This window comes from Bos javanicus, chromosome 18 (assembly GCF_032452875.1).
Source record: "Bos javanicus breed banteng chromosome 18, ARS-OSU_banteng_1.0, whole genome shotgun sequence".
NCBI lineage: Eukaryota > Metazoa > Chordata > Mammalia > Artiodactyla > Bovidae > Bos > Bos javanicus.
In genome coordinates, this window is record NC_083885.1 from 35,046,461 (window position 1) to 35,073,550 (window position 27,090).

General features: G+C 52.5%; 2 protein-coding genes across 4 annotated transcripts in view; one reads left to right on the top strand and one right to left on the bottom strand.

Moving 5' to 3' along the window:
* PLEKHG4 (pleckstrin homology and RhoGEF domain containing G4) lies at positions 1–10,791 on the top strand. 3 transcript variants are annotated; one of them, XM_061387476.1, is made up of 23 exons: positions 1–132; positions 522–573; positions 1,823–2,541; positions 2,699–2,794; positions 2,874–2,997; positions 3,086–3,179; positions 3,268–3,342; positions 3,420–3,536; positions 3,706–3,804; positions 3,899–4,047; positions 4,199–4,337; positions 4,432–4,548; positions 6,069–6,251; positions 6,503–7,005; positions 7,081–7,327; positions 8,044–8,133; positions 8,217–8,438; positions 8,531–8,701; positions 8,782–8,959; positions 9,275–9,391; positions 9,532–9,768; positions 9,858–9,973; positions 10,145–10,791. In XM_061387476.1, exons 3-23 carry the CDS (start codon positions 2,031–2,033, stop codon positions 10,148–10,150), a joined length of 3,591 nt encoding a protein of 1,196 aa, XP_061243460.1. In that variant the 5' UTR covers positions 1–132; positions 522–573; positions 1,823–2,030; the 3' UTR covers positions 10,151–10,791. The 3 variants fall into 3 exon arrangements, with proteins under 3 accessions (XP_061243460.1, XP_061243459.1, XP_061243461.1); XM_061387475.1 differs by lacking the exons at positions 1–132; positions 522–573 and adding an exon at positions 1,432–1,519; XM_061387477.1 differs by lacking the exons at positions 1–132; positions 522–573; positions 2,699–2,794 and having other exon boundaries at positions 1,738–2,541.
* KCTD19 (potassium channel tetramerization domain containing 19) overlaps positions 10,728–27,090 on the bottom strand; it is a 27,687-nt gene continuing 11,324 nt past the window's right edge. The window contains exons 3-16 of the mRNA XM_061387478.1: positions 24,957–25,107; positions 23,784–23,975; positions 22,428–22,559; positions 19,163–19,373; positions 17,850–18,010; positions 16,464–16,567; positions 15,830–15,972; positions 15,554–15,637; positions 15,178–15,292; positions 14,171–14,798; positions 12,647–12,838; positions 12,320–12,474; positions 11,877–11,978; positions 10,728–10,986 (exon numbers count right to left, since the gene is read on the bottom strand). Of these exons, the coding sequence (XP_061243462.1) occupies positions 10,873–10,986; positions 11,877–11,978; positions 12,320–12,474; positions 12,647–12,838; positions 14,171–14,798; positions 15,178–15,292; positions 15,554–15,637; positions 15,830–15,972; positions 16,464–16,567; positions 17,850–18,010; positions 19,163–19,373; positions 22,428–22,559; positions 23,784–23,975; positions 24,957–25,107 (2,484 nt within the window). The 3' untranslated portion in view covers positions 10,728–10,872. The remainder of the gene's footprint in view (positions 10,987–11,876; positions 11,979–12,319; positions 12,475–12,646; positions 12,839–14,170; positions 14,799–15,177; positions 15,293–15,553; positions 15,638–15,829; positions 15,973–16,463; positions 16,568–17,849; positions 18,011–19,162; positions 19,374–22,427; positions 22,560–23,783; positions 23,976–24,956; positions 25,108–27,090) is intronic.

Sequence of the window (27,090 nt, forward strand, 5' to 3'; positions counted from 1 at the left end):
CATCCCCTGAAGAAGGAGGCTCCTGGGAGGCTGACTTGGTGCTGATGTGGCAGCTGGAACGGTGGGGAGGGGAGGATTGCTGGTGCTCCTTCTGATGCCCTGATTCTCTCCTCTGGCAGCTTCTTGAAGGAGGTGACTACCCTAGAGCCAGGGAAGCCACTGTACCCACTGCCCTCTCTCTACAAGGAACCCAGGGCCTGAATAAGGTTATGGGGCACAGTGTCTTCTTCCGGCCACATAGCCTACCTTCTTATAATCTTCCCACAAGTTTGGGGGAGTGTCAGTCCAGACCCACATGTCCCCAAAGGGACTTCACACCTCAGAGCCGAACGAATCTCACAGGTCAACTGTCCAAGTGACTTTCACCAGTTCAGGATCCTCTGACCGAGCATGAAATGAAGGGCAGGGTTCCAACACAGCCCAAGAGCTGGCAGCAAGTGGACCTCTGACATACAGGTCTTTCCTAGTTCTCAGGGGGGAATCCCAGGAGAAAGGAACGACTTTCCTTCTTTCTTTTACAGGTGAGTAAGATGAGGCTCAAGAGGCACTGAGTTGCAGGAGCTCACCTAGCAGGTAAGTGGAAGGGCACACCTGGCCCTCTGCTTTCAGAATCCTGTCCTCAGTTCCAGCCTCTTTGGCTGGATTTTGTGGCAGGGGATGTGGAGCTGGGGAGAGGGTGTATATGACAGAAGTGCCAAGAACGCAAGGGAGTGGAGAGTCCGGGCCTGGTGGATTCTGGCGAATCTGGGTCAGCACCCACTACAGAGATCCCTCCTTTCCTCTAGCCCAGACAGAGGCCCCCACGTCCCATCATGGGATCATACAAGCTGTCTCTCAGTGCCTGGGCCTGAGGACTGGAAAGGAAGATAGGGGCTGCAATGGAAGGGCCCCTCCCTCCATGAAGATACCCCTACTGGCTGCCAGCAGCACCAAGTAGCTAGTCTGGGCTTCCGGAGTCTCTCTTCCTAGGGGTCTCCAGGCTGACAGAGCGCTCCTTGTTTTGCCCAGGGAGGCTGGGGCTGTACTCCCCCCATCCTGAGTGCATTCAAGAGCAGAAGCCTCCCCGCCTCGCTCCGCCAGCCCCCTCCCTCACTCCCAGGCGGACCCCTGGCTCACTCACCCTCCGCACCTACGCCGCCTTCCCAGCGGGGGAGCGCTTCTGGCGCGCAGAGCAGGCCAGGGGAGTGGGCGCCGTGGGAAGGCCGCTGGTCGTTGCCCCTACCGGCGGGCTGAGAAGCCAAGTCAAAGTCAGCTGGAAGCCCCGGGGGTGAAGCCGAGTCGTCCCGGCCCGCGGAGGGCGAGGGGGCGGCTCGGCAGGGGGCGCTGCGAGAGCCGGCGTTTCGGCGCTCTCCGGCCGGCTGGGGCTCGGGCGGCTGCCGTCGGGCCCGGCGGGGTGGGCGGTGGCTGCGTCCTCCGGCCCCCAGGGGGCGGTGCGGCGCCGCCGGGTTCCCTGCTGCGCCCGTGCCGCCCCCGCGGTCTGGAGGCTGCGCGCAGTAGCAGTCGTCGAGGCAGCGGTGCGGTACGTTCGAGGACTCCGGCTGCCTGGCGTCCTGGGTTTGCGGTTCCCCGTCGGCGCGTCCTGGGGTTGTGAGCGTGACCCGGGGGCGGGCGAGGGAACGGGCGCGCGAGCCCATGGCGAGGCCGAGGTCGGCCGGGCCGCCTTGAGCGCGAGCACGAGGCGGCGCCCCGCCCTCGTCGTGAGCGTTGCACCCGCGCAGGCCGCCCCCCAGCGTGGGGCCCTCCGGGCGAAAGCCCACGGGAGCGTGGCACCGCCGGTCCCGAGCTGGACGGAGAGATCCCAGCCTTTCTCCCTTCTCCTCAGGCCTCAACTGCGACAGCCGCTGTGCTCCCGGTGCCGGGCACCAAGACTGGTGCCTCCTACGGCCTAGTGCCTTCTGCCTGCCTCACCCGCCGAGCTCTACCCGGCCATCTTCAACGTCTTTCCTGGATGAGCTGAGGTCTTAGTTCACACCGAGGGCTTAGCTCCTCTCCCTTTTGCTTGGAGCAGGCCCACGCTTAAGGAAGGGGTGATGGAAGGGCCCCTGGAGGATGGGGATGAGTCTCCAGAGTCCCAGGGCCATGCCACCGACTGGAGATTTGCTGTGTGCAGTTTCAGAGATGCCTGGGATGAGGGGGAACCTGCTCCCCAGATGCAGGCTAAGAACCCCCATCCTCCAAGCCCACTAGCAGGGGCAGCCCAGGGGGAGGAGCTCCAGGGCAGCCCTCTGCCTGGTGAACTTCAGTCACCCACAGGACAGATGGTTGCAGATGAGTCGGGGCATGGCCAGAAGGGCACATTAAGAGGATCTTCTGTCCACATGAAGGAACCAGCCTCCTCTGGAGTGAAGATCCTCCTAAGTCCAATGTCTTGCCACCTTAGTCTGGCACAGGGTGAGAATGACAGCCAAGGAGGAGACTTGGCAGGGGACTCAGTTTCAGGCAGGGTCATGCCAGTCCGCTTGGACCCTGAAGTGTTGGACAGTGACCCTGTGAACCATGGAGGTCTTTTATCTGAGACATCGTCAGAGCTACTGGAGGCAGGTAACGAAGGCTGGGCCAGGGAAGTCTTGGGAGGGAAGAAGGGAGGGTACCTGAAGGTGGGGAGGCTTCTGATCCTACTCAGGCTAAAGCCCAGGTGCAAATAGGGGGTCTCTGGGTAGATTGCCCAGTGTAGACCCAAGCGGTTTTCCTCGCCAAGACTCCCACAGATCCAGACTCTTGAAGTCCACTGACTACCTCCTGGCCCAAGACATTGCCTGGGAGCTACTTGCCAGTGGCATGGCTGCCCTGCCAGGTAGCTAGCTGGGAGACACTAAAGGCGGTACAGGTGGGGTGGGTTGATTGAGCAGATGTTCACTGCCTTTTCCCCACAGGGACTCGAGATGTAGAAGGCCGGGCAGTGCTGCTTCTGTGTGCCCATAACTCAGCTTGGAATCACCCCAAGTGCAACAGCCATGAGCTCGTCCGCCTCCTGCTCTACTTGCAAAGCATCCCCAGGTTGGGGGAGGAGGTTGGGGGACAGAACCTGAGCCAGGAGATGGTAGGGTTGGGGAAATAGATACTCAACAAAAGCCTGCTCCTTTAGGCCCAAAGTACAGACCTTGGGACTGACCGTGCTGGTGGACGCCCGGATTTGTTCCCCAAGCTCCTCCATATTCTGGGGGCTCAGCCAACTGCAAGTGAGTACAGGATTGTAGCTCCCTTCTTCCCCCTAGCCATTCCTTTCGTGTAGGGTCGGGATCAGGCCTGAGCTCAGATTCTTTGCAGGAAGCAGTCCCAGGATCAGTGCACCGTGTGCTGCTGGTGGGAAAGCTGCCAGAGGAAGTGCCTGCAGGGCTTCAGGTACTGAGCCATTTTGGTCAGGGTGGAGATGGGGTGAGTCCCCACCAGGCCCGAGTCCACTACACCTTTTTCTGCAGATAGAGCATCTATCCTCTCACCAAAGCCTGCTGACCCACATCTCCACCTCAGAGTTGCTCACTTCACTAGGAGGAGGCCTGCCTTACTGTCACCAAGCTTGGCTGGACTTCCGGATGGTCAGTACACTGGGTGGGGCATTGGGTGGATGGGCAGGCAATATGGTTAGCAGAGGAGCTCCCCCTGGGCTGGCTTGGGCAGTGCATAGCTGGCTGCAGTGGCCTAGGATCCAAGATGCCTGGGACCAGCCCTGTGCTCTGTGCTGGTCATGCCTGCCTCTGTTCACAGCGTCTGGAAGCCCTCCTGCAGAGCTGCCAGGTGGTTTGTGCCCTGCTTCAGGGAGCCATTGAGAGCATGAAGGCTGTGCCTCAGCCTGTGGAGTCTGGGGTGAGTGTCCCCTCTTGACACCTCCCCAAATTCTCCCTATCTTTCTTCCCCTTCTCCCACATGCGCCTCTACTACCCGTTTCTCTTAATCATAGGAAGTCAGTCGACTGCTGCAGCAGGCACGGGTCCTGATGGAGCATGTGCTAGACTCTCCACGGTTGGCATGGCTACAATGCCAGGGAGCCTTGGAGCTGACGTGGCTAAAGCAAGAGGTCCCAGAGGTGACCCTGAGCCCAGACTACAGGTAGGTACAAGCCCAGGTCTTGCCCCAGCCCATTATATCTCATGCCAAGGACTCAGTGTCTGGCCCAGACCAGCCAGGATTATGGTCCCAGGACAGGGTCAAGTGGAGCTAGGCACCTGGAAGGGGCACTAAGACATGTACCATGCACCAGGTCAGCAGTGGACGAGGTTGAGGAGCTGTATGGCCGCGTGGATGGATTGTTGCACCAACTGACACTGCAGGGTAACCGCCGAATACAAGCACTGGAGTTGGTCCAGACGCTGGAGGCCCAGGAGGGCGAGCTGCACCAGGTGGGAGCTATCCGCCCTGGTGGGCCCCACCTCTAATCTTAAGCATCACCCCCACCCCATAGCAACTCTCCTTTCCTTGTTTGTACTCCTCCAGATGGAAGTGTGGCTTCAGCAGGTGGGCTGGCCAGCACTTGAGGAGCCCAGGGAGCCTTCACTGGACGTGCTGCTTCAGGCCCAAGGCCCTTTTCGGGAGCTGGACCAGATTGCTCAGGTGAGTTTGGTTACTTGTTCCTCGTGTAGGTATTGGAGCACTTTGCCAGAAACTTGGAATGCAAAGTGGGTAAAAGTAAATCTAGTCTTTATTCTCTTGGAAATAACAGTGAAGCGGAGGAGATCAGTTGTAACCAAAGATTGAAAGTCATGTGTATGTTCTTTTTTGGAGAAGGGAATGGCAACCCACTCCAGTATTCTTGCCTGGAGAATCCCATGGACAGGGGAGCCTGGCAAACTACCATCCATGAGGTTGCAAAGAGTTGGACATGACTGTGCGACTGAGCACATTTGTTCTTTGTGTGCAAAAGTTCTAGAGACAAGCAATACAGGTATTTCTATCTGAGTGTATGATAAAGTCCTGAATGAGGAGGGGTATTGGGCAAACTCTCTTGAGATAGTGACTTTGATCTGAGATCTGAAGGATAGGTTGACGTTAACCAGGCAGAAGAGGGTTAGAGAAAAGACATGTTTCAGACTGAGGAAGCAAAAAGCATGTACAAAGGTCCTGTGATAGGAGGGAGCGTGGCTTGCCTGAGGAACCATCAGAAAGTCAGCGAGGATGAAATATAGTGCAGAAGAGGGAGGGAGAGTAGGGTGAGATGAGGTAAAATGAGGCTGGAAGAATGGCCAGTGGCCGGGAACTGGTCCTGTAACAGAGTACAATTTAAGCAGGAAGATCGTACAATCAGATCTGTATTCTAGAAAGATTACCATAGTTCCTGGGTAGACAGTGATTTGGTGGATGGACATGCAGAGTCCATTGAAGAGGCACTTGTAGTGGTCCAGATGGGAATGATGCTTACTCTGGCCAGGATGGTGGCAGAGGAGATAACATTTGAGAAGTTGATGGGATTCAGTGGTGAATACATGTGAAGCTGTGAGAAGGAGAAGTGTTTACAAAGGTGAATAGGTACTGTTTCCTGAGAGACAGACCTTCTGGGGGAAAGGGCATTCATCTGTCCAGCCTTGGATGTACTTTGGAAATGACCATGAGGGAAGGAGAGGGAGCACTGAGTGTAGAGGCTTATTTGGTGGTTGTAGGTGTATGGGTGGTATTTGAAGTGTATGTGCACATGATTGCCTGAGAGAGAGTGGGCCGTCTTCAGGAACACCAAGGTTTAGCAACTGAGCTAAGGGATGGGGGATCAGGAGGGGGGGAAGCACTAGAGAAAGCCAAGGAGAATCAGGGAGTGGGGAGAGGTCAGGGGAGCTAGAGGAGAGAGGTTTGGTACTACTGAATGGTAAGAGTCAGAGGAAGCCTGAGAAGTGCTGGGGATGGGGAGTGAAGTGGGGTTGCAGAAGGCCAACATAGTTAACAAGTAATGATGAAAATAATGGTTTCTCCAGGGAGTTTCGCTGTGGAGAGGAGAACAGAGAGAGGGGGTTGGGGGAGGGGTTGCGGAGGTCTGGTCTTCACAGAAGTGACTTGATGATGCCTGCAGACATCCATGGAAAAGACCTGGGCTCAGCAACTGCAATGCCAGGCCTAGGCTTGCTGATTCCAGGCTCTGTCTCCAGGAACAGGTCAGGCGAGGGGAGAAATGTCTGCAGCCACTGGTTGGCTGTGATGCGGCCGAACTGGGCCCCTTTGGGGCCCGCTTTCTGACCCTGCAAACCCAGCTGGCCGACTTCTCTAGGGCTTTGGCCCAGCGGCGGCAGCGACTGGCAGATGCTGAGAGACTCTTGCAGTTCTTCAAGCAGGTGCGTGAAGGGTCCTGTCCCTGGTTTCAGGTGGTCAGAGAAGTCAGAGGGGTGGCTGCTTAGTGCTACGGCAGCCTGAGCTTTGAAGGATATTGTGCCTGTTTTCTCTCCCTGTTTTCAGTCCGATGCCCAAATCTACTGGGGATGTAGCCTGGGGCCACCGTTCTGTGGGGCTGGGGGGAGATAGAGGAGAAGGCTCAGCAGTCTTGGGGAGATCCTTCCTCAGTGCCCATCTGGCCTTGGTGTTGCAGGCCTTGACCTGGGCCGAGGAGGGGCGGCAAGTGTTGGCAGAGCTGGAACAGGAGCACCCAGGGGTTGTGCTGCAGCGGCTGCAGCTGCATTGGACCAAGTACCCGGACTTGCCTCCTGCCCACTTCCGAAAGATGTGGGCTTTAGCCACAGGGCTGGGATCTGAGGCCATTCGCCATGAGTGCCGCGGGGCCTGGGCGCAGTGCCAGGACACCTGGCTGGCCCTGGATCAGAAGTTAGAAGCTGCTCTGAAGTCACCCCCAACGGGTAGCACAGCTAGCCTGTGTGTCAACCGGGTCCCAGCGGTACCTGCTGTCCCTCCCCTGAGGAAAGCCTATAGCCTTGATCGGAATCTGGGATTGAGTCTTAGAGAACCTGCCCACCAGTGCCACCATGAGGCCATTGTACCTGCCTGCCACAGACCAGAGGCTGGAGGTGGTGCCCAGTCAGGGTCATGCCCCACCGTGCCTCCTCCAGGGAGCTGTGACCCCAGGAGCCCCAACAGGTACAGAGAGTGGGCAGGGCAGGGAGGGCGGTGGCAGGGCGGATGTCTCAGGTCCTGACTCCACCTCCCTGGTAGACTTCAGCTGGTGCTGGCGGAGATGGTGGCTACGGAGCGGGAGTATGTCCGTGCCCTGGACTACACCATGGAGAACTACTTCCCTGAGCTGGATCGCCCTGATGTGCCCCAGGGCCTCCGTGGCCAGCGTGCCCAACTCTTTGGCAACCTGGAGAAGCTGTGGGACTTCCACCGCCATTTTTTCTTGCGTGAGCTGGAGGCCTGTACCCAGCACCCGCCCCGGGTGGCCTATGCCTTCCTGCGCCATGTAAGCCCCACAGGCCACGCGGCCCCTGGCTGATCCTGCAACACTCAACAGCGAGCTACTGGGTCTGGCCTTGGTGTCAGGTCCTGTGATGGGTACAGCTATGAGCAGGACCAACTGGCCCCTGTTCTCCAGGGTGCTTTTAGTTTAGCAGAGGAGATGTGAGTGTGAAATAGATAATTCCAGATTATAATTGGGATTAGAAAAAAATCCAGATAGGTGATAGTGAGTTAGCAGTGAGGCAGGGGTACCCCCTTTAGAGAGAACAGTTAGAGGCACCTTAAGAGAAGCTGATGTTTGAGCTAAGGCCAGAGGGAGGGACTGTAGTCAGAGCATTCCATTCAGAGGAAAGATCAAGTACAACGTGCTGGGCAGGAAAGTGGCCCAGTGGTTGAGAAGGAGACGGGTCAGTGTAGCTTAGTGTTGTGAGCAGGGGAAGGGTCGTCTGAGGTGAGATGAGACCAGAGCAGAGCTCTTGGGGCTGTGGGAGTGGCAGGGCTGTGTGCAGGACTTCCTCCCCAGAGCCCTGTAGGCAAGCCCCTCCCTGCACAGCGCCTGTTCCTGCCAGATCACCCGTCACTCCAAGCAGGGCAGGTAGGATCTGTCGGTGGGAGGCTTCCTGGGAACACGTTGGCCATTTGGGCCTCCCGAGCTGAGAGTGGTCTGACCCCCTTGGATGCTGGCCCATTGGCACCTGGTCAAGCTGTGTATCTTTGCAGAGGGTGCAGTTTGGGATGTACGCACTCTACAGCAAGAATAAACCGCGCTCCGATGCCCTGATGACCAGCTATGGTCACGTCTTCTTCAGGGTGGGTGAGCCTGAGACTGTAGTGGGAGGAGGGATGGAGCAAACAACGGGAAGCTCCCTGACGGTGTCTGATGCACCCGGCAGGACAAGCAGCAGGCACTGGGGGACCACTTGGACTTGGCCTCCTACCTGCTGAAGCCCATCCAGCGCATGAGCAAGTATGCGCTGCTGCTGCAGGAGCTGGCACGGGCCTGCGGGGGACCCGCACAGGAGCTGAGTGCCCTGCGGGCTGCCCAGAGCCTCGTGCACTTCCAGCTGCGACACGGCAATGACTTGCTAGCCATGGATGCCATCCAGGGCTGTGACGTGAGTCTTGGCAGGCCATGGTGGCCAGGGGCAGTGGGTGTGAAGGGAGGGGGCAGAAGAGGCCAGGCACCCACCAGGCCCCCACTTGGCAGGTCAACCTCAAGGAACAGGGCCAGTTGGTCCGGCAGGATGAGTTCACAGTCCGCTGTGGGCGCCACAAATCCCTGCGTCGCATTTTCCTCTTTGAGGAGCTGTTGCTCTTCAGCAAGCCTCGCCGAGGACCCACAGGCATTGACATGTTTACCTACAAGCGCTCCTTCAAGGTAGGCCCAACCCGGCCCCTCCCCGTACCTCCAGCGCCCCTACCCTACAGCCTCACTGAGCTCCTCTCCTGGCCACACAGATGGCAGACCTTGGCCTCACTGAGTGCTGTGGGGACAACAACTTGCGCTTTGAGATCTGGTTTCGCCGTCGCAAGGCTAGGGACACCTTTGTGCTACAAGCTGCCAGCTTGGCCACCAAGCAGGCCTGGACAGCTGACATCTCCCGCCTGCTCTGGAGGCAGGCCGTCCACAACAAGGGTGGGTGTCTGCCCCATTTCATCCCACGATCCCCTCCTTGGAGAGCTTACATTGTCCCAGAGGGGTCCCAGCGAGGGCCTCAGGAACTGGAAACACTGGGGAGGGTGGAAAAGGTCCAGCAGCAACAGCCAGCACAGGAGAAAGAACTCAAGTCAGGCAGTCCTGATGTCACCATCTCAGGCTGAGGACATGTAAACCTCTGAGTGTTTGGTGCACAGGACAATCCCCAGGCTATAGGTGTCCAGGAGAGACTTGTATGAGGAGGAGGAGTGATAAAGGGCTGGGCTGATGTCCAGACACCCACTTTCCACCCAGAGGTGCGCATGGCTGAGATGGTGTCTATGGGTGTGGGGAACAAGGCCTTCCGGGACATCGCACCCAGCGAAGAAGCTATCAACGACCGCACCGTCAACTATATCCTGAAGTGCCAAGGTAGCAGACAGGCTGCGGGGGTGGGGTGGGGAGAGCTGCTCAGGGAGCGGTGTGGGCCTCTGGCAGCCCTAGCCTGCACTCCCCTCAGGACCTCGGCCCAGCTGGGCTCTGGCCTGACCCAACCGGACTCTCTCATGCAGCGGTTCGCTCTCGGGCCTCCATTGCTGTGGCTCCTCTTGACTCTGACAGCCCCTACCTGGGGGCCTCAGGCACCCTTCCTGGAGATCCTGCCTCTTGCTCCGTACTGGGGTCCCTCAACCTGCATCTGCACAGAGACCCAGCTCTTCTGGGGTTCCGCTGGCCCCTGTATTCCACCAGTTTCCCAGAGGAAGCAGCACTGGAGACTGATGCCGAACTGGGCAGCCAGCCATCTTTGAGTAGGTTTCTGGGCTTTCCCAGAGGCAGGAGGGCATGGCTTGGGATCTGGGCCTCCCCTTCTGACAGCTCACCTGGACTCTATTCCCAGCTCCTGAGGACTCAGAGGTTTCCTCCCAATGCCCATCAGCCAGTGGCTCCAGTGGCTCAGACAGCAGCTGTGTGTCAGGGCAGATCCTGGGCAAGGGCCTGGAGGACTTGTCCTACGTGAGTGTCATTTTGCCTCGTACCTACCAGCGCTTTCTCAGCTCTACCTGGGCCTATGGTACCCTTGTCTTTAGGTGGAAATGAGGGTGGTGGGACAGAGCCATTCCTTAGAGACCCCACCTGGATCCTGAGCCAGGGAAATATATGTTCATACTTGGCTTTGTACCACAGGTCTGAGCCTGGGCTTGAAGGTGGGCAGTGGATCCAGGAGTCTTTAGATCCAAGGAGCATCATCTCCCTGGAGATCTGCTATGACCAGGCCATGGGCAGCACCTGGGTCACCTCCAGCCCATATGCACAGTGCTGTCAACCACCCATTCTGATGTCTGTGTCCATTGGACAGATCGGCGGTGACCTCTCCAGGGGATTCTGGCAGCAGAGCCTAAATAAGCACCCTCATTTTGGGTTCCTGGCCCATGTCCCCTTCGGTCCCCATCTTCTTCTCTCACCCAGAGCAGAAGGTGGATGTTTCTATGCTGTAGGCTAGTGGGATGTTGAGTGGCTCTGGTAGTGACTAAGCTGCCCCACCCTTCAGGAGGAACAGAGGTGGGTTCCTCGCCACTGCTTCCCAACTCCAGGTCTCAAAGCCAGGCTCATCCCTACTGGACTCTTCCTCTTGCCTGCCCTAGCTCCCCAGTCCAGTTTGGTTACATGGACTCAGAGGTTTTTGAATAGCTTTCAGTTAGAGTTGTATAAGATCATTTCACTGGTTGTAAGGTCTTTGGTTCTCAGAGATGGAGTCCAGACCCTTGACTTGTGATTTATCCTTTATTTGTTTATAATAAAAAATAAACTGATAATGCACCCTTCGGTGGAGACATCCCTGGTTAAAATGCATCTTGGCAATGGGATGGGTGGGATGTGGGGGCAGCATATCTCCCCAAGCATGGCCGGGCACCTTAGCCATCTTGTAGGTACTTGCTCAGGACAGAGTAAGAGACAGACTTTGACAGGCCCCTCTGGATGAGCAGGTCCACACAGCGGCCATATTTCCTGGCGAAAGGCAACGTGAGCTGGAAGGAAAGGCTGGTCTTATTCCTAGCTGGTTGCTACTCTAGCTTTGTGAGGTCCTCCTGTCTGGGTGGGGGTAGGGTTGGGGGCAAGGCCAGCTAGTGCTGTTGACCTCAGTTCTGCCTAAAGGCATCTCACAGACCTGGGGCTCAGAGTGGCTACCAGGGCACAGAATGAAATGAATAGAGGATCAAAAGTGCATGTTTCCTGTCACTGGTTTTCCACTTCCTAATCGTAGATGCTGACTTCATTTCCAATCAACAGACTAGGCAGAGGCTAGTAACTTGGCACTATTATGTTTATGGTGAAAGGTGTTATAATAAGGTGCTTGATTACAGAAATACCAGATTAATGAAAAATTAGGCAAATCTTTTTCACCTCCAACATTCAAATAAAAATTTGAATTCTAAAATTATTTTAAGGACTCAAAAAACAAAAACCTGAGTTATTCCTTTGCCCTTATTGAAGAATTTTCTTTGTAAAAACTGCTTTATAGCAGCTTAAGTAGAAAAGGAATGTATAATACAAAAGTACTGACATCAGGTGCTGTTGGTATCTATAACTCACTGAGAGCATGTGACTGCCAATAGTTTCTCTGATTTCAGCACCTCAAAACGAGCTCATATGATGTGCATCCCTGGCCAGGGTTGTTAGTGATGAAGGCTAATTTGGTAAGCACTGGAGAAAACTAGTGACCCAAATACTGCTTTTTGACCACTCTGGACAGGTTAATTTTAGCCACTGTTCCTCCCTCCCTGGGACCAGTGACTAGAGTTCCAGTTCCCTATCTTCGCCTTCTGGGCAGCACTGGCTTGGCCCTCATGCAGCAAGACAGTGTCCATCTGAGGCATCCAGAGGGTCGCCATTTCTCGTGGGGTACAGGTGGCCTCACCTCAACCCAGCTGTATAGGCGTTCCTGGGTGTGCCGGTCATCCTTGAATCCAGTGATGGCCAGCAAATCCACCACAAACTGCTTGGGGCTTAGGTGCAGGGTCTGCCAGAAGAGCCCACAGTCAGCCAGGGCTGGAGGCCACAGCCTGACCCACATTTGCTCCCAGCCCCTTAAAGTGGGATGTGGAGCAGGGGCTTCTCTGGGCCTGGAGAAGCCGCAGAGGTCAAGGGGTACCGTCACTTCAAACTGCCTCTTGGCCATGGCTCGGCCCAGATGCTGCCACCCTGTCTCCTGGTCCCTACCCTTCTTGCCACCCTTCTGCCCCTGATCTCTTCCCCTAGCTGCTCCCCCTTGTCTTGGCTGCCCCCTCTTGTCTTGCACTATTATTGTGGAAGCGAGGGGACAGTGGAGAAGGAACAGGGCTTGGGGCCAATCACACGTACCCACAGCTGGTTGACCAGGGAGACCACCTTGGCTGTGATGGCTTTGGGGTCATTTTGCCGGATGGAATCCAGAATGATGTCAGTCAGGAAGCAGTGACATTTCTGTGCGTAAAACATCTCTTCCCAGGACAGAGAGAAACTCAGGAAAGTCACGTCTGTGGAGGAGAGAGGGGGTGTGGCCACATCTGCCACAGCGAGGGCCTCAGAGCCACCCTTGGTTAGGGGGAGAAGTGCAGGGCCTCCAGGGAGACCCTATCCCTGAAGTAACTGGCTGGGGACTCAGGCATCTGCCCATGGGCTGGGCCAGGCCCAGCTCCAGAGCCTCACCTCGGGGCTGGGGGCTGGCTGGGGGCGGTGTGCGCCTGAGGTGGTCCATGTGCGTGGTGTAGATGATGCTGTCCTCAAAGAACATGCACGAGCCATCACTGCCCACCACGGGGGGGTGGGTCACCTTGAGGATGACCCCTGTGTTGTCCCCCTCATTGGCCTCAGGCAGGGTCAGCTCAAAGGCAGGATTTTCTGTGAAAACAACGTGGGGAGAGGTCTCTCCTTAAGCTCCATCAGAGCCCAAGCAGGGAGGAGACCTCTGGCAACAGACCAGTGCAGTCAGTCACCAGCCCTCACCTCCAGCTTCTCAGAAGCGGGAGCCTGAGCTGGCAGGGCCATGTTCTAACTCTCCTCTCTTCATCACCCTGGAATCACTGCAAGCTACATCCTCAATTTCAGAACTCCAAGGAACTTTCCAAATCATCTGTTGAACTAGGCTAGTAGTAAATAGAGCTGATCACAACCCAGCTGGAATTGGGACTGGAAATCTTTGTAAAATTATGAGATGAGCTTTTGTGGGGGGTGGGCGGGGGGGTGGGTTGCTGATGCATGTCTACTCTGAAGAACATGATTGACAAACCAACTGTGGGCTCACAGGCAGGGCCCAGGAAGACCCCTCCAAGCATGACACAAGCCATTGAAAGAGAAAATGTCAGAATACTAGAGGAAGGGCTTTGAGAGAGCAGAGGAAACAGTCTGTAATAGCAGTTCTCAGCCCACTTCTCTGGGCTGCTCCTCACTTCTCCAACACACACATTCCTCTCTGTTCAGCCTGGTCCCCATATACTCTCCTGTCTCCCGGACTTCTTCCCTTGGACGCCCATCAGTACTTCATACACACTGTGTCCTCTTCCCCAAGTCTTACTCCTCTCCTTCCCACCTCAGTAACTGTCCACCCCCTTGCAGTCACCCAAATCAGAAACCTGTCCCCTCCTTGGCCCAATCCTTTCGTGTTTCCTCGAACTGCCTAAACTGTTTCACCTAGGATGGTCTTGGCACTTGCAACACTTACCTTCTGCTACTGCATTTCCTCTGCCCCTGGAACTCCTAAATGCGTAACTGATTGTGCTTGCTCCCTTGTATAGAATGCTTCAGTGGCTGGCTGCTCCACTTAGGATTGGAACTAAGTACCAGGTCCTGAACTTGACCCATAAGACCTGTCCTTATTCCTAATGTCATCAGCCTTATCTTTCATCACTTTATGAAGACTGGTTTCCAGCTGCTAGACCCATGACTTAGGTTTCCACAAGCACCCAAGATTTCTCCTTTCCTCCGTTGACTCCTCAGCCCTGAACCCTTCTTTGTGCCCCTATTGCTTTATAGGTCCTTCCTTTCATATGCCTCATGTGGCTTCTCAAGCCCCCAGGCCATGCCAGCGTGCCTGTCATTTCTGGGTCTTTTGCTTGGCGGTAGTGAAAGCGCAGTTCTAGTCTCCTTTAATCACTAACTCACTCTGTGGTCTTGGCCAAGGTTTGCCTTCTCTGTTGTAAATGGGACTTAGGTCAAGGATGGGATAGGACTCACCTCTCTCCTTTGACCTCTGCTTGCCCCAGTCCTTCAGGGCGACAGCTCTTTTCATGGGGAAGTATGGATTAAAGTTTGGCTCTGGCCCCTTGTCTTTGGTTCCGGCTCCAGCCCCTGCCTGTGGGCCTGGGTCCTTCTCTGAGGCTGTGGAATGGCCTTTCCAGGAAGCTGAGGTGCTGGGCTGGGAAACAGCCTCACTTCCTGAGGAGTGCTGCAGGGTGGCTTCCTCCAAGGAGCTGTTCCGGGGGGCTGGCAGTGACTGGAATTCCCACTGTTTGCAGTTGACCATGTCCCACTCCCTTACCAGGGAGATAAGTTTTTGCATGGGGGTGACAGGAGGGTCTTTGGTTTCAGGTTTCTGTGTGAGGTTGACAGTGGTACACTTCTTCTTGGGAGGACTCTCAGGGTGGCCCCCCCAGTGTCTAGGGTTGGCACATAGGCCAGGACAGTGTGAGTATGTGCTGGGATTACCTGCCCTCTTGGCACCTCGGCACAAGGACATCTGGATTGTCTGGGAGTACTGTTCGGCCTCCTCTATCTGGCTGGACCTGGCCAGGGTCCCCTTGGCCTTGTTCCACATAGTTCGGTCATTGCAGTCTTGGAACTCCATTGGCACGCAAGCCATGGTCTGGGGAGAGGGCACAGCAGCTCTGGGCATGTTGTACACTGAAGCCTTACCCAAGATCTGATAAGCTGGGTCTCTTAAGACTTCGCTTGCTTACCCAGAACAATTTCATCCCCCACATGGGTCTAACATTTGAGATCTGCTCAGTTGGAGTGGGGTTGGTAACCAGCCCAGGGGCCTCTCACACACCAAAAGGGCATATCAGCATGCCAGGCCTCATGTGGTCAGCACTTACTTGTGTTCAGAAACCAGTCACTGTGCCAGAGCCATGTAGGCCTGTCTCTTTCATTTTGCCATGCTCCCCAGGAGTGGGATCTGCCCCCTGAGCCCTGTGCTGGTGCCCTTTCAGGACACCACCAAACCAGAGGAGGCTGGAACTTACTTCTTTGGTGTCTCTGCTGAATTCCACCAGTGACCCTGGCCCCTCTGTTACCACGTGCAGCCTTCTGATGGGAAAAGCTTCTTCATTTTCAGATTCTTTCTCCTGGATCCATGACCTGCAGATCCCAAGAGGGTTTGGTTAGTGAGCAGAAGCTTCCACTAGTCCATTGACCAGGTGTGCCCTTTGGCTGAGAGTTCACTCAGGGAGGAGGGGCCTTAGAGAGTTTTGCTTAGGTCCCTGCCCAGTCCTGGGCCTGCCCCATCCCCTTAATAAGGAGAACAGGTCCTACTGGGAGGTGGGACTTAGGACAGGATTCCCAAGAGGCATATAAAGGTTCAAACTTTAGATCATGGTGTCAAGGGAGTGGTTTCCTTACTTGTATGCCTCACACTGGACAAGTGCTTCTGAGAGAGATGGGATGTGGTATTCCTCCACCTCCTGGCAAAGGAGGGGCCATTCCCTGTGAATGACAAGAGGTCACGCTGGGCATCTGGGGTGGGAATGCGGATGGGGTTGTTGGCCTCCAGAGTGGCTGCTCTGAACAGCAGTTCACATGTTGGAAATAACATAATCTCTGTCAAGGCTGCAAACTCAAATTTCCTCCTTGCAGAGGGATGGGAGTTTCATCATATGATTTCCTTCCTGCACTCACTTAAATTCAGATGGTAAAAATAGTTTTCCAAGCCTCAGGAAGTTGAGAATGTGTCGGAACATTTGGCCATCCCCGTAGATCAGCAGGGTCTGTCCGTATGTTATCCAGTACACTCTCTGAGGGTTGGACAACAGTTCTGGATACTGCAAAGGGTTGAACATCAGACTTTGTTAGTCTGTTAGTTAGTTAGTTAGTCTGTTAGTCTGTTAGTTAAAGGGCTATGTCCTCATTAAGGAGTAGGGCAGTCTTCGTTTTCCCACCCATTCCAGAGCAGAGGCTTTGGGATTTCTATCTCCCCATCTTGTTGGCCACAAGAAGACACATGAGGAGCAGAGCATCCAGGGAGGAGCACGTCATCTCAGCTCGAAGGATTGCTGGCTCCTCAACCACTCCCTTGAGGCGTCGGGGACCTCACCCTACGTCCTGCCTTGGTCCAGGACCCTCCCTACCCAGACTCCTAAAGGCTTTCCCAGCCTGCTGCTCATGCAGTAAGAGCACTCTGGACCTAGGAGTAGGGGGAAAAATCCTTGATCTAAGCAGGTGCTGGAGGCTGAGTGAGAGTCAGTGACAGGTTCCAGAGCATCTCAGCCACAGAAGCCACAAGGAGAGGAGGGCAGCCTCAGGCCAGCAGTACCTTCAGCAGGGTCTGCAGGGTGGTTGCATACCAGTGGCTTCCAACATAAACTTTGATGATCTGTTGGGAGGAATACACAGTGATTTCTGCCGTCCACTCCTCATCTAAGGAAACCAATGAGAGGGAACATGTCACATGGCCAGAAGGACATTAGGTAGGGCATTTGGTCAATAAGGTATCACATGTTAAGACTCAGTATCTTCATCAGTCGTATTTTGTTGCCTACTCTGAGAAGCAGAAATCCCTAACACCAGCTCTCTCTGCTCCTCAGGCCTCCCCTGTGGCTTACCATAGAGTTTCCTGCATGGTGAGATGGGTTTAAAACAGTAGCTTGGAGGGTCAGCTGGTGATTCTGAGTTGGGGGAGGGCCACCAACCCCAAGGGCACCACTGTTCTACTCCTAGCCCACCTCTCCCAAGAAAGCTTGACTAATGTTCCTTTCTACCTACATTGCTAAGCCCTTCCGTTTCTGGCTGGGTGTGTCCTGGGTGTATAATTTTCCACTTGGCCACTCAGACTGGAGCTAGGAGTCCCTCTGTACGTTTGTGCTTATGGTTTGGCAGATATCACAGATCCAGCCTCTCATCAAATCATTACAGAGACCAAGCCTTGAGAATAGGCTTTATTCTGGGAAGGTGAATTCATGACCCTTTTCCTGGGGATGACTAAACTTAGGCTTTGTTCTGGTATTTGAGAATTAGTTTCTAGTGAACTTTGTCATGAATGAAGGGTATATAAACAGATGATATAACTAAGAGGTATATGATTAGACTGTGAACCCTATGAAAAGAAGAGACTGGGTCTGTTTTGCTCTCTTCTATACTCCTAGTGTTATCTGATGTCCTGGTTTATGGTAGGTGCTCCAATAAACATTGTTTCTGAATGATAGTAATATAGCATAAGTTGATATAAAACTTTTTTTTAGTAAACAGTTATAGGCAGCTGGTGAAACAACATGGGCTTTAGACTCAGATTTAAATCCCAGCTTGACCACAATCTCATAATATGAGCAGGTTCCCTCCCTACGCCTCCATGTCCCCTGTTAAATGAACCCAGGGACCATTATTTGGATGTCTGTGAAGACCCAAGGGGCACAGTGTCAGCTTTCAGGGCCAGAGCGGGCCTGCCCTTGGGGGACCCATGCAGCCCCCACCAGGCCCGTCTGCGCTGCTTAGTCTGTACTACTTGAGGCTACTTGTGGGCTTGGTGTGGGGAGGGAGTCACCTACATGAAAGTTTCCTTTTAGGCAAAACCCACAAATGTTAGTCTGGCTTTCCTTTCCTGTTCCATCTATAGTTTCTGGCTCTGGCCAGCTTTATCTTTCCTTTCCTATCCCCTAGACCCTCCTCTGATGCTGCATCCAAACTGAGAAGCTTCTTTATTTACTGAGCACATCCATGGGTGCCAGAGTCCTTGGCTCCAGATGAGTCTTGAGAGCCACTTTCATTGGCTCGTAGGTGATGTCCCTCTTGTCCAGGAAGGCACAGAGCTCATACACCTCAGAAACAGTCTCAGTCAGAGGCAGACGGCATGTCCCCAGCCAGTTCCTGCCGAGAGGAAAGCCCTGTCACAGAGTGCTCCAGCACTGCACCCCAAGGGAGTCCAGTCCGTCACCTTTCCATATCTAGAATGTCTTGCCCTAAACACTGACTCAAACCTGTGGCCACTAACATCATTTCCTTAACTGGTTTCTGTTGATGTCTCATAGTGGGTAAATTTGGACACACAGACTCATCCTTTTGGTGCTGAGCTTGACCTGTTTCAGCAAAGCCATCTAAATAGACTAGTTGCAAGCCTCCAGGCCCTGTCTTGGGTTCCAGAATCCAGCCAGGGCCTAGCCACTCTATTTCCGCCCCAGGACATCTCAATCACTGTGTGGCAGCCTGTCATGGTTTGGGAGATAACTGATACCTTGTATGCCCAGGAAAGAAGCTAGGGACCTGAATATCAACCCCACTGCCTCTAAAGGCACTTTTCTTTGCCCTCTGTGCCCTGTGACCTCAGGGGTGGGACATCTCTGGGACAGATGGATGGGGGTGGGTCACAAAGGCCCCACCCTTGGGGTAAGATAGTGTTTGAGGTTGGCTGACCCTCTCCACAGGTGCTTAGGAAAAGCCACTTCTATCTTTAGTTTTGGTACCAGTGTATTTTGTGAGCCTAAGAGAGTTCTATTCAGAACATGTTTGCCCTTCTATAAAACAGGATTAGAATCCGTGCCCAGCACTAGTAGGAACAGTCTCAGCTCATTCCCCAGGGCATAGGCCAGGTATCACTTCCTTCAAGAAGCCTATTTTGCCTTGCTCTTGGCGGGGGGCAGGGTGCTCATCCCTGGTTCTGGACTTTCTGTGTGTCCTTGGGGAGGACTTTTTGTAGGAGGGGGAATATGGCAGGGGGAATATCCAGCACCCTGAGTGTTGCGGCTGTGGCCTGGCCACCTTGGACCTAGCACAGGGCTAGAACCAAGATGGATTGCAGAGGATACAGTTTGAGACCTTTGAACCTTAGGAACCGTACACCTTGGCACCAGCCCTCTCTTCTGAGGCCCAGATTTGGTGATACTGATGCAGATGGTGGAGTGGCTAAAATGATGGGTTTGTCCTGTATTTCCTCTGACTCATGGACAGGGCCCCAGGGTGGTTCCTAAAGAAAGGTAAAGCTCAGCCTGAGTGGGATGACGCATTCTCTAAGGAGGGCCTTACTTAACATGCTGGAAGAGGACCCCGTTCCCGGTGATGTACAGTCTGCTCCCATCCAGTGTGCTCTCGATGCGGAGCTGTCCCAGTGCGGAGTCTGGGTACTTGACAAGCAGACCCAGGGCCATCATGTACAGTGGCTTCACAGACTCTAGGCCTGCTGAACGGCCCCCCTTCCCAGGGCTTGGAGGAGGACAGGAGGTCCGGGAACAGCCACCTGTGCCGGAGAGAAAGGGGTGACTCCTAGGGTGCTCATGGTCAAAACAGTATTGGAAGCTTTGGGTCTTGCTTCCAACTGTTGTCTTGAATCTGTACTGAAGAGGCTTAGTGGGAGCTTATTTCCTGGCACAGCCACATCTGAATCTGCTGAACATCAGTACAGTTTTTATATTCAGTCTGCTTGAGGTCAAAACTATCCACTGGAAGGGAGGTGAGGTGGGTGTGGGAGATGGATTAATTTGCTGTATCGCTAACACTTGAATTTCAGAACAGCCATCTGGCCCAGTCTCAGCAGGAATTTCCCTTAGTTCGAAGCTCTGCTCTAATTATCCATGGGTAAAGAACGACAGCAATACATGAACTGTGAACTTCCTGATGATCAAGCTGGTTTTAGAAAAGGCAGAGAAACCAGAGATCAAATTGCCAACATCTGCTGGATCATGGAAAAAGCAAGAGCGTTCCAGAAAAACATCTATTTCTGCTTTATTGACTATGCCAAAGCCTTTGACTGTGTGGATCACAATAAACTGTGGAAAATTCTGAAAGAGATGGGAATACCAGACCACTGACCTGCCTCTTGAGAAATCTGTATGCAGGTCAGGAAGCAACAGTTAGAACTGGACATGGAACAACAGACTGGTTCCAAATAGGAAAAGGAGTATATCAAGACTGTATATTATCACCCTGCTTATTTAACTTATATGCAGAGTACATCATGAGAAACGCTGGGCTGGAAGAAGCACAAGCTGGAATCAAGATTGCCAGGAGAAATATCAATAACCTCAGATATGCAGATGACACCACCCTTATGGCAGAAAGTGAAGAGGAACTCAAAAGCCTCTTGATGAAAGTGAAAGAGGAGAGTGGAAAAGTTGGCTTAAAGCTCAACATTCAGAAAACAAAGATCATGGCATCCGGTCCCATCACTTCATAGGAAATAGATGGGGAAACAGTGGAAACAGTGTCAGACTTTATTTTTGGGGCTCCAAAATCACTGCAGATGGTGACTGCAGCCATGAAATTAAAAGACGCTTACTCCTTGGAAGGAAAGTTATGACCAACCCAGATAGCATATTGAAAAGCAGAGACATTACTTTGCCAACAAAGGTCCGTCTAGTTAAGGTTATGGTTTTTCCTGTGGTCATGTATGGATGTGAGAGTTGGACTGTGAAGGCTGAGCGCCGAAGAATTGATGCTTTTGAGGTGTGGTGTTGGAGAAGACTCTTGAGAGTCCCTTGGACTGCAAGGAGATCTAACCAGTCCATTCTGAAAGAAATCAGCCCTGGGATTCTTTGGAGGGAATGATGCTGAAGCTGAAACTCCAGAACTTTGGCCATCTCATGCGAAGAGTTGACTCATTGGAAAAGACACTGATGCTGGGAGGGATTGGGGACAGGAGGAGAAGGGGACGACAGAGGATGAGGTGGCTGGATGGCATCACTGACTCAATGGACGTGAGTCTGAGTGAACTCTGGGAGTTGGTGATGGACAGGGAGGCCTGGCGTGCTGCGATTCATAGGGTCACAAAGAGTTGGACATGACTGAGCGACTGAACTGAACTGAAAGAACGACAACTATAGCAGAGAACCTGATATCATTACAGGCTTCCCAGACTCACAGTCCCTAACACGCCTGGGCAGAATTTTCCCGAGACACATTGTCTAGTGTTACTTTTGGGTTGGGTGGTCGTGTTCCTGGCTCACTGTTCTCCTGCAGTGGCCATAATGCTCAGTCTACATGAGCCTGTCCCAGTGGCACCCGTGGGCCAACAGCAAACTGCTGGGTGATTTTTGTGGGTTGTCTCCAACCCTGCAGGAGGAGTGGTATTCTCCTCTTATCACAGATGAGGAAACTATGTCCTGAGAGCATAGTTAGTTACTAAGTACCTTGCCCCAAACAGCAAAGCTAGGTGGGCCAGAGCAGGGGTTTGAGGGTGACTCTATTTTCAAGACTACCAGGGCTGTTTCCATTACTTATGGTGCTTTATGAAAGGCAAAAAAACAGGCTTTGTGTTTGGGGGCTGCTGATGGCTTACAGAGCCCGTCCAGCAGCATGCCTCCCTTCCAGCTTCACATAACTCCTGAACAGCAGGCCCTACTCTGCTTAGCTCTCTGACCTCTGTTCTCTGAGGAACAGAAGCCCTGGGGGAGAGGTTTGAACTCACACCCTCTGAAGTGGATTGGAAGATCCTAAGAGGCTCCTGAGACCTGCTGCAGGATTCTACTACCCCCAAATAGAATAGGACTCCAATTGTCTGGGGAGAAGTCTAGAAGAACTGGGCCTCAAAGGAGGGAAGATCTGATTCCCACAGAATAAATGTCTGGCAACATGCAGGCCAAACTTCACATGTGTAAGAGTTCTATGCATTCTTAGAATGCCCACTGAGGCCATGCAAAGGTAGTTGACTCTTGCAATATATACAGTAGCTTCCATAGACATGCAGGGTTTGGAAATGAGATGGTGAAAGGCTAATAAAAAAATATGAGGGACAAATTAGCATGATATTGGACTGGGAGCCTGAAGGCTGGACTGGATCAGGGTCAGGAAGTGGCAGGAGCAGGCAGAAACAGGCACAGCAGCCAGGGGTTCGAAGGAGGAAGGACAAGGGAATTCGGGGGTGGGCGGGATAACTGAAGTACTATGGGGAATTCGCCCAAGAATTTCCCATGCCGTCCAGCTGTGCCTGAAAGAAGAAGGACAGCGGGAGTGGCAGGTGGGGGTTAGTTATAAGTTCCCAATTGTTTGACTTGTCCAAAAGGAGGGCAGACCTCCCCTGACCTTGGGAAACCTGCCCTCAGGCCCAGCCTCCCTCCCCAGCCAGTCTGGGCTGAGCTACCTACATTTCAGTGGGAAGACTGAGCAGACAGAGGGCATGCCAGGTTTCAGGCTGAAATTTCTCTTCTCAGATTCTAAGTCAGCCAAAACACCCGCTTCTGTCACCGCCAATCAAAGTGGTTGGTGGGAGGGAAGATGTTTGTTTTTGGCTTTTCTGGTCAAAGCCCAGACTGCCCCAGGATGTCAAGGGGAGGGCACGTTTCCCCTGGGGACATACCCATGTTCATTCGGTACAACCTCACAGCTTCACTGAGCTCAGGGATTTCCAGAATTTCCACTTCTGCTTCAAGCACATCTATATTGGAGAAATTATCTGGTAGCAAAATCTTCTGTGAGCGGAGAAAATTCACTTGAAAAGCAAGGGGAAACAAAATGGGTTAAGAAGGTTATTTCTGATCTAATTGTAGGTCCAGGTTTTGGGAGGTTTTTGATGCTGCAGCTTATCCTAGGCTCTCCTTGTTCTGAAACAATTACTGAACATACCTGGTTAGATTAGTTTTCAGTCTGTGGTTTTCAAGGTGAAAGATCCCAAATTATTTTCCTGTGTTTGAGTCCGTGGGTATGGCTTCCCATAGTCTGGCCTTGGGCTCCCAAGGCAGGTAGGCTCTCTTGGTGAGCACACTGGCCCTGAGACTTACCCTATGAGTCTTGACCCAAGAGCAGGTCATTCCAAAAGAGGGAGCTGTCTTGTCGCTTAGAGAGGAAGGGCCTGGGTGAGCCTGGGCTGGCTGGTGGCGCGTGCAGTTTGCCCCTGCCTGGATTCAGTGTGGGAGGCAGAGATGGAGCCAGCGCTACTGTCCTGTGTGAATCAACTTCAAGATTCAGAAACATATTATAGACAACTTCCCAGGTGACTATGAACAGGAAAGGCTGGGGTTCCAGGCATTTGGGCCCCAATACCATTTGGGCGTTTCCTTCCCTGTTCGTCTAGGCAGCAGCAGCATCTTAAGAGTCAGTTCAGTTCACACCTCACCAGAGCCTGTCCTGGGCAATGCAGAATGGAGGCTCTCTTCTGTCCAGGGTTGAAAATTTTATCCCTCTTTAGGCCACTAGCTCAAGCAGACAATTCTGCAATGATTTTGGGGAACCTTTCACCATCCCCTCTTCTTCCCCTTTATCCTGAGTTTAGTGAAGATGAGAGCAGGAAGGGACTATCCTTTGAAACAACTCTATTTCCTCATTTTATGGCAAGAGAAACTGAGGTCTACAGCCTAGATGGATACATAAAAGCAGAGAAATAAGAGTAGTTTGGAGTTCTGCTCAAGGTCTTGCCCTTCACATCAACTCTTGTGGCCCCTGATACCACTACAGGTGGTTTCCAGTGCCCCTTTACACCCAGGCCCTTCCAAAATGAACAGGGAATAAAATAGCCCTGAGGCTAGTGGCAGCCTAATGTTGGGAATCCATCTGCCTCCAGGAAGGCTCTGTCATGCTTCCACCAGCTCTGCTCAGGGAAGGTCTTGAGGCCCTAAGGCCCAAGCTGGGCTTCCAAGGGGTGTGGGGTCAGGAGGGGTGGATGAGCCCTATCCACCCACCCGTAGGCACCTCCCCTCCCCCATGATAAAACAATCACCAATAAAGCGGAACTCGCTGCACTCGCACTCGATCAGGGCCATGGTCTCAGCCAGCCACAGCAGGTTGTCTTCAGTCACCAGGCTTGGATGCTTGGCCACTAGGTCTAGGGGCAGGAAGCAGTAGTGCACTTCCTCTTCTGTGTCTAACAGTGGTGTATCCATGAGTCCCAAAGGCGCCTTATCATGTAGGCCTGGAGGAAAATGTGCAGAAGGGCATCACCAACTTCCAGAGGTCAGGGCTTTCAGAGGTGGGGCGCTCACTGACCTAGGGGGCCCAGAGGAAGCTGGAGAGACCATCCCAGAGATGGCCCCTGCCAGATGCCTCCTCATTCTCACTCCTTTCAGTGTAACCCTAGGTTTGGCAAGGGTGTGGTGGGGAACAGGGCAAGAGAAATCTATCTATTCTACAGTGAAGGGCAGTGGGACATGTGAAATTTTGGCTCATATACTTAAAGTCATTAAATTCATACTGTTATCCAGCTGGGGAGACATTACTTGCAGGATTCACGGAATGAAAGGGAGCCAAGGTGACCAGAGCTTAGGAAGGCATGGGGGAGGGAAATGGCCAAAATGAAGTTAGGATAGTAAGAAAGGGCCTGGGGTGGGCTATGGTGAGAAGTTTAGTTTTTTTAAGTAATAAAATGGAAAAATAATTTTGAAAAATTCATACTGGTTACTCATTTGTTTCTTTCTAATTGGTCAAACCGACTATAGATAAAATAAATGACCTACAGATAAAATAGATCCTTTTAACTCTCCCCAAAGCTCTAAACCCATCAATAATCATGAATGTCTATTCTTGTGTCTCAAATAGGTCAGTCTATACTACAAGGCACCCACCAAGCAGTGGTCATTTGGAGACATTCCTTGTGTGGTGGTTAGAGGTGACTTGATGGTAGAGTTCCCTGACCACTAGGACAGGGTGGAGGGCAGCCTGGTCTTGCCCAGGTGAAACCAGTATGCAGAGGAATGAACATGGAGAAGGATGCTTAGTTCCAGTGGGTAAGCAGCCATGGAGAGGGCATGTGGCAGGTACAAAATCAAAGGAGACGACAGGAAGGTAGAGAAATCATTTAGAACTAGTTCAGAAATCAGGGCACTCTCCACTTCTGTTAGAGTGAGGAGAAGGGAAGCTGATCTGGGCTTCACAAAAGGTCAACCTGTGGTGATACCTGTGAAGGCTGGGCTTTTTATAGGAAATTCTGAGGGTTTGCTGATACACTTCCACGTTCGCCAGTAGTTCAGAGATGCTCTCTCGGCAACAGGTATGTCTGCAGGCCTCACACGTAGATGGTGTTTCCCTTCCTTCAGATTATCTAGAGTCTGTTAGATAAAGAAGATTATTGCTTTGAAAATTTTAAACCAAGTAAATATCTACCAATTCTGGGGTAAAATACTAGGATATGGTAAAGTGTTTTGAAATAAATTCACTCACTCAATTTAGGTAAGAATTTAAGTCTATAAGATGATATGCTGTTACTCAAAATATCGATGAATATTTCCTTTATGATTTTGAAGCAGTTTTTTCTGCTTTATAATTTTGAGTGATAAAAATTTATCTTATACAACTTTAAGAGTAATTTATAGTTAATAATTAAAAAGTAGTCCTCTAAAGGCACCACATGACCAGTTTTATTCTCTGCTGCTGCTGCTGCTGCTAAGTCGCTTCAGTCATGTCCGACTCTGTGCGACCCCATAGACAGCAGCCCACCAGGCTCCCCCGTCCCTGGGATTCTCCAGGCAAGAACACTGGAGTGGGTGTTTTATTCTCTAAGAGCCTCATAATGGACAGAACACCTCAGATTCAGTGTGAAGCTAATTAAAGAACCTGCTTACTACACAGTTCAGTTCACTCGCTCAGTCATATCTGACTCTTTGTGACTCCATGAATTGCAGCATGCCAGGCCTCCCTGTCCATCACCAACTCCCGGAGTTCACTCAAACTCATGTCCATCGAGTCAGTGACGCCATCCAGCCATCTCATCCTCTGTCATCCCCTTCTCCTCCTGCCCCCAATCCCTCCCAGCATCAGTCTTTTCCAATGAGTCAACTCTTCGCATGAGGTGGCCAAAGTATTGGAGTTTCAGCTTTAGCATCAGTCCTTCCAAAGAACACCCAGGACTGATCTCCTTTAGAATGGACTGGTTGGATCTCCTTGCAGTCCAAGGGACTCTCAAGAGTCTTCTCCAACACCACAGTTCAAAAGCATCAATTCTTCAGCACTCAGCTTTCTTCACAGTCCAACTTTCACATCCGTACATGACCACTGGAAAAACCATAGCCTTGACTAGACGGACCTTTGTTGGCAAAGTAATGTCTCTGCTTTTCAATATGCTACCTAGGTTGGTCATAACTTTCCTTCCAAGGAGTAAGTGTCTTTTAATTTCATGGCTGCAGTCACCATCTGCAGTGATTTTGGAGCCCAAAAAAGTAAGGTCTGACACTGTTTCCCCATCTATTTCCCATGAAGTGATGGGACCAGATGCCATGATCTTCATTTTCTGAATGTTGAGCTTTAAGCCAACTTTTCCACTCTCCTCTTTCACTTTCATCAAGAGGCTTTTGAGTTCCTCTTCACTTTCTACCCTAAGGGTGGTGTCATCTGCATATCTGAGGTTATTGATATTTCTCCTGGCAATCTTGATTCCAGCTTGTGCTTCTTCCAGCCTAGCATTTCTCATGATGTACTCTATATAAGTACAATATAACTCTATATAAGTTAAATAAGCAGGGTGACAATATACAGCCTTGACGTACAGGTGCTCTCCAAAAGCTGCCCAAGGAATCCTGAGCTTTGAGAAGAGCCCCCTGGTGGCCATGGCTATAAACTGCACCCCCATAACTGCTTAAGACCTGCAAAAGGAGGGGACCACAGTGGGGAATCTTCCCAACTTTGAGTAGCTGGTGGATTTGTGGAAGGACTGGATAATGGTGAGGTCATGGGGAGTGCTTTCCTGGAGGCAATGAACAATGGAAGAGAAAACTGCATATGTGAAACAGCAGAAGAGAGTCTGTCATGCATTCATTTGAGAAATGGTTGCCTGCTGTAGCTGAGACCCGGCACAACAACAACAACAACAGCAAAATTGGGTGAAGTAGTATGAAAAGGGAGTGAAACTAGTGAGAGCTTGCAAGAGACATCCTATCATTTCAAGCCTATCCTAATCTAACCAGATCACAGTAACCTGAACTGGCCATTTAGTTCATCTGCAGATTTAAATCCTGAGATTCTGTCTCAGTGGAAGGAACAATGGCACTCTTGAACAATTCTAAATTGGCCTCTGGGAGGGGACTTCTTGGGGGAGG

Bases quoted from the DNA above. Each gene is read 5' to 3' on its own strand.
- PLEKHG4 (XM_061387476.1), top strand. From the start codon at position 2,031: ATGGAAGGGCCCCTGGAGGATGGGGATGAGTCTCCAGAGTCCCAGGGC. The intron at 8,960-9,274 runs GTGGGTGTCTGC...CTTTCCACCCAG, and splicing joins GCAGGCCGTCCACAACAAGG to AGGTGCGCATGGCTGAGATG. The intron at 9,769-9,857 runs GTAGGTTTCTGG...CTCTATTCCCAG, and splicing joins GGGCAGCCAGCCATCTTTGA to CTCCTGAGGACTCAGAGGTT.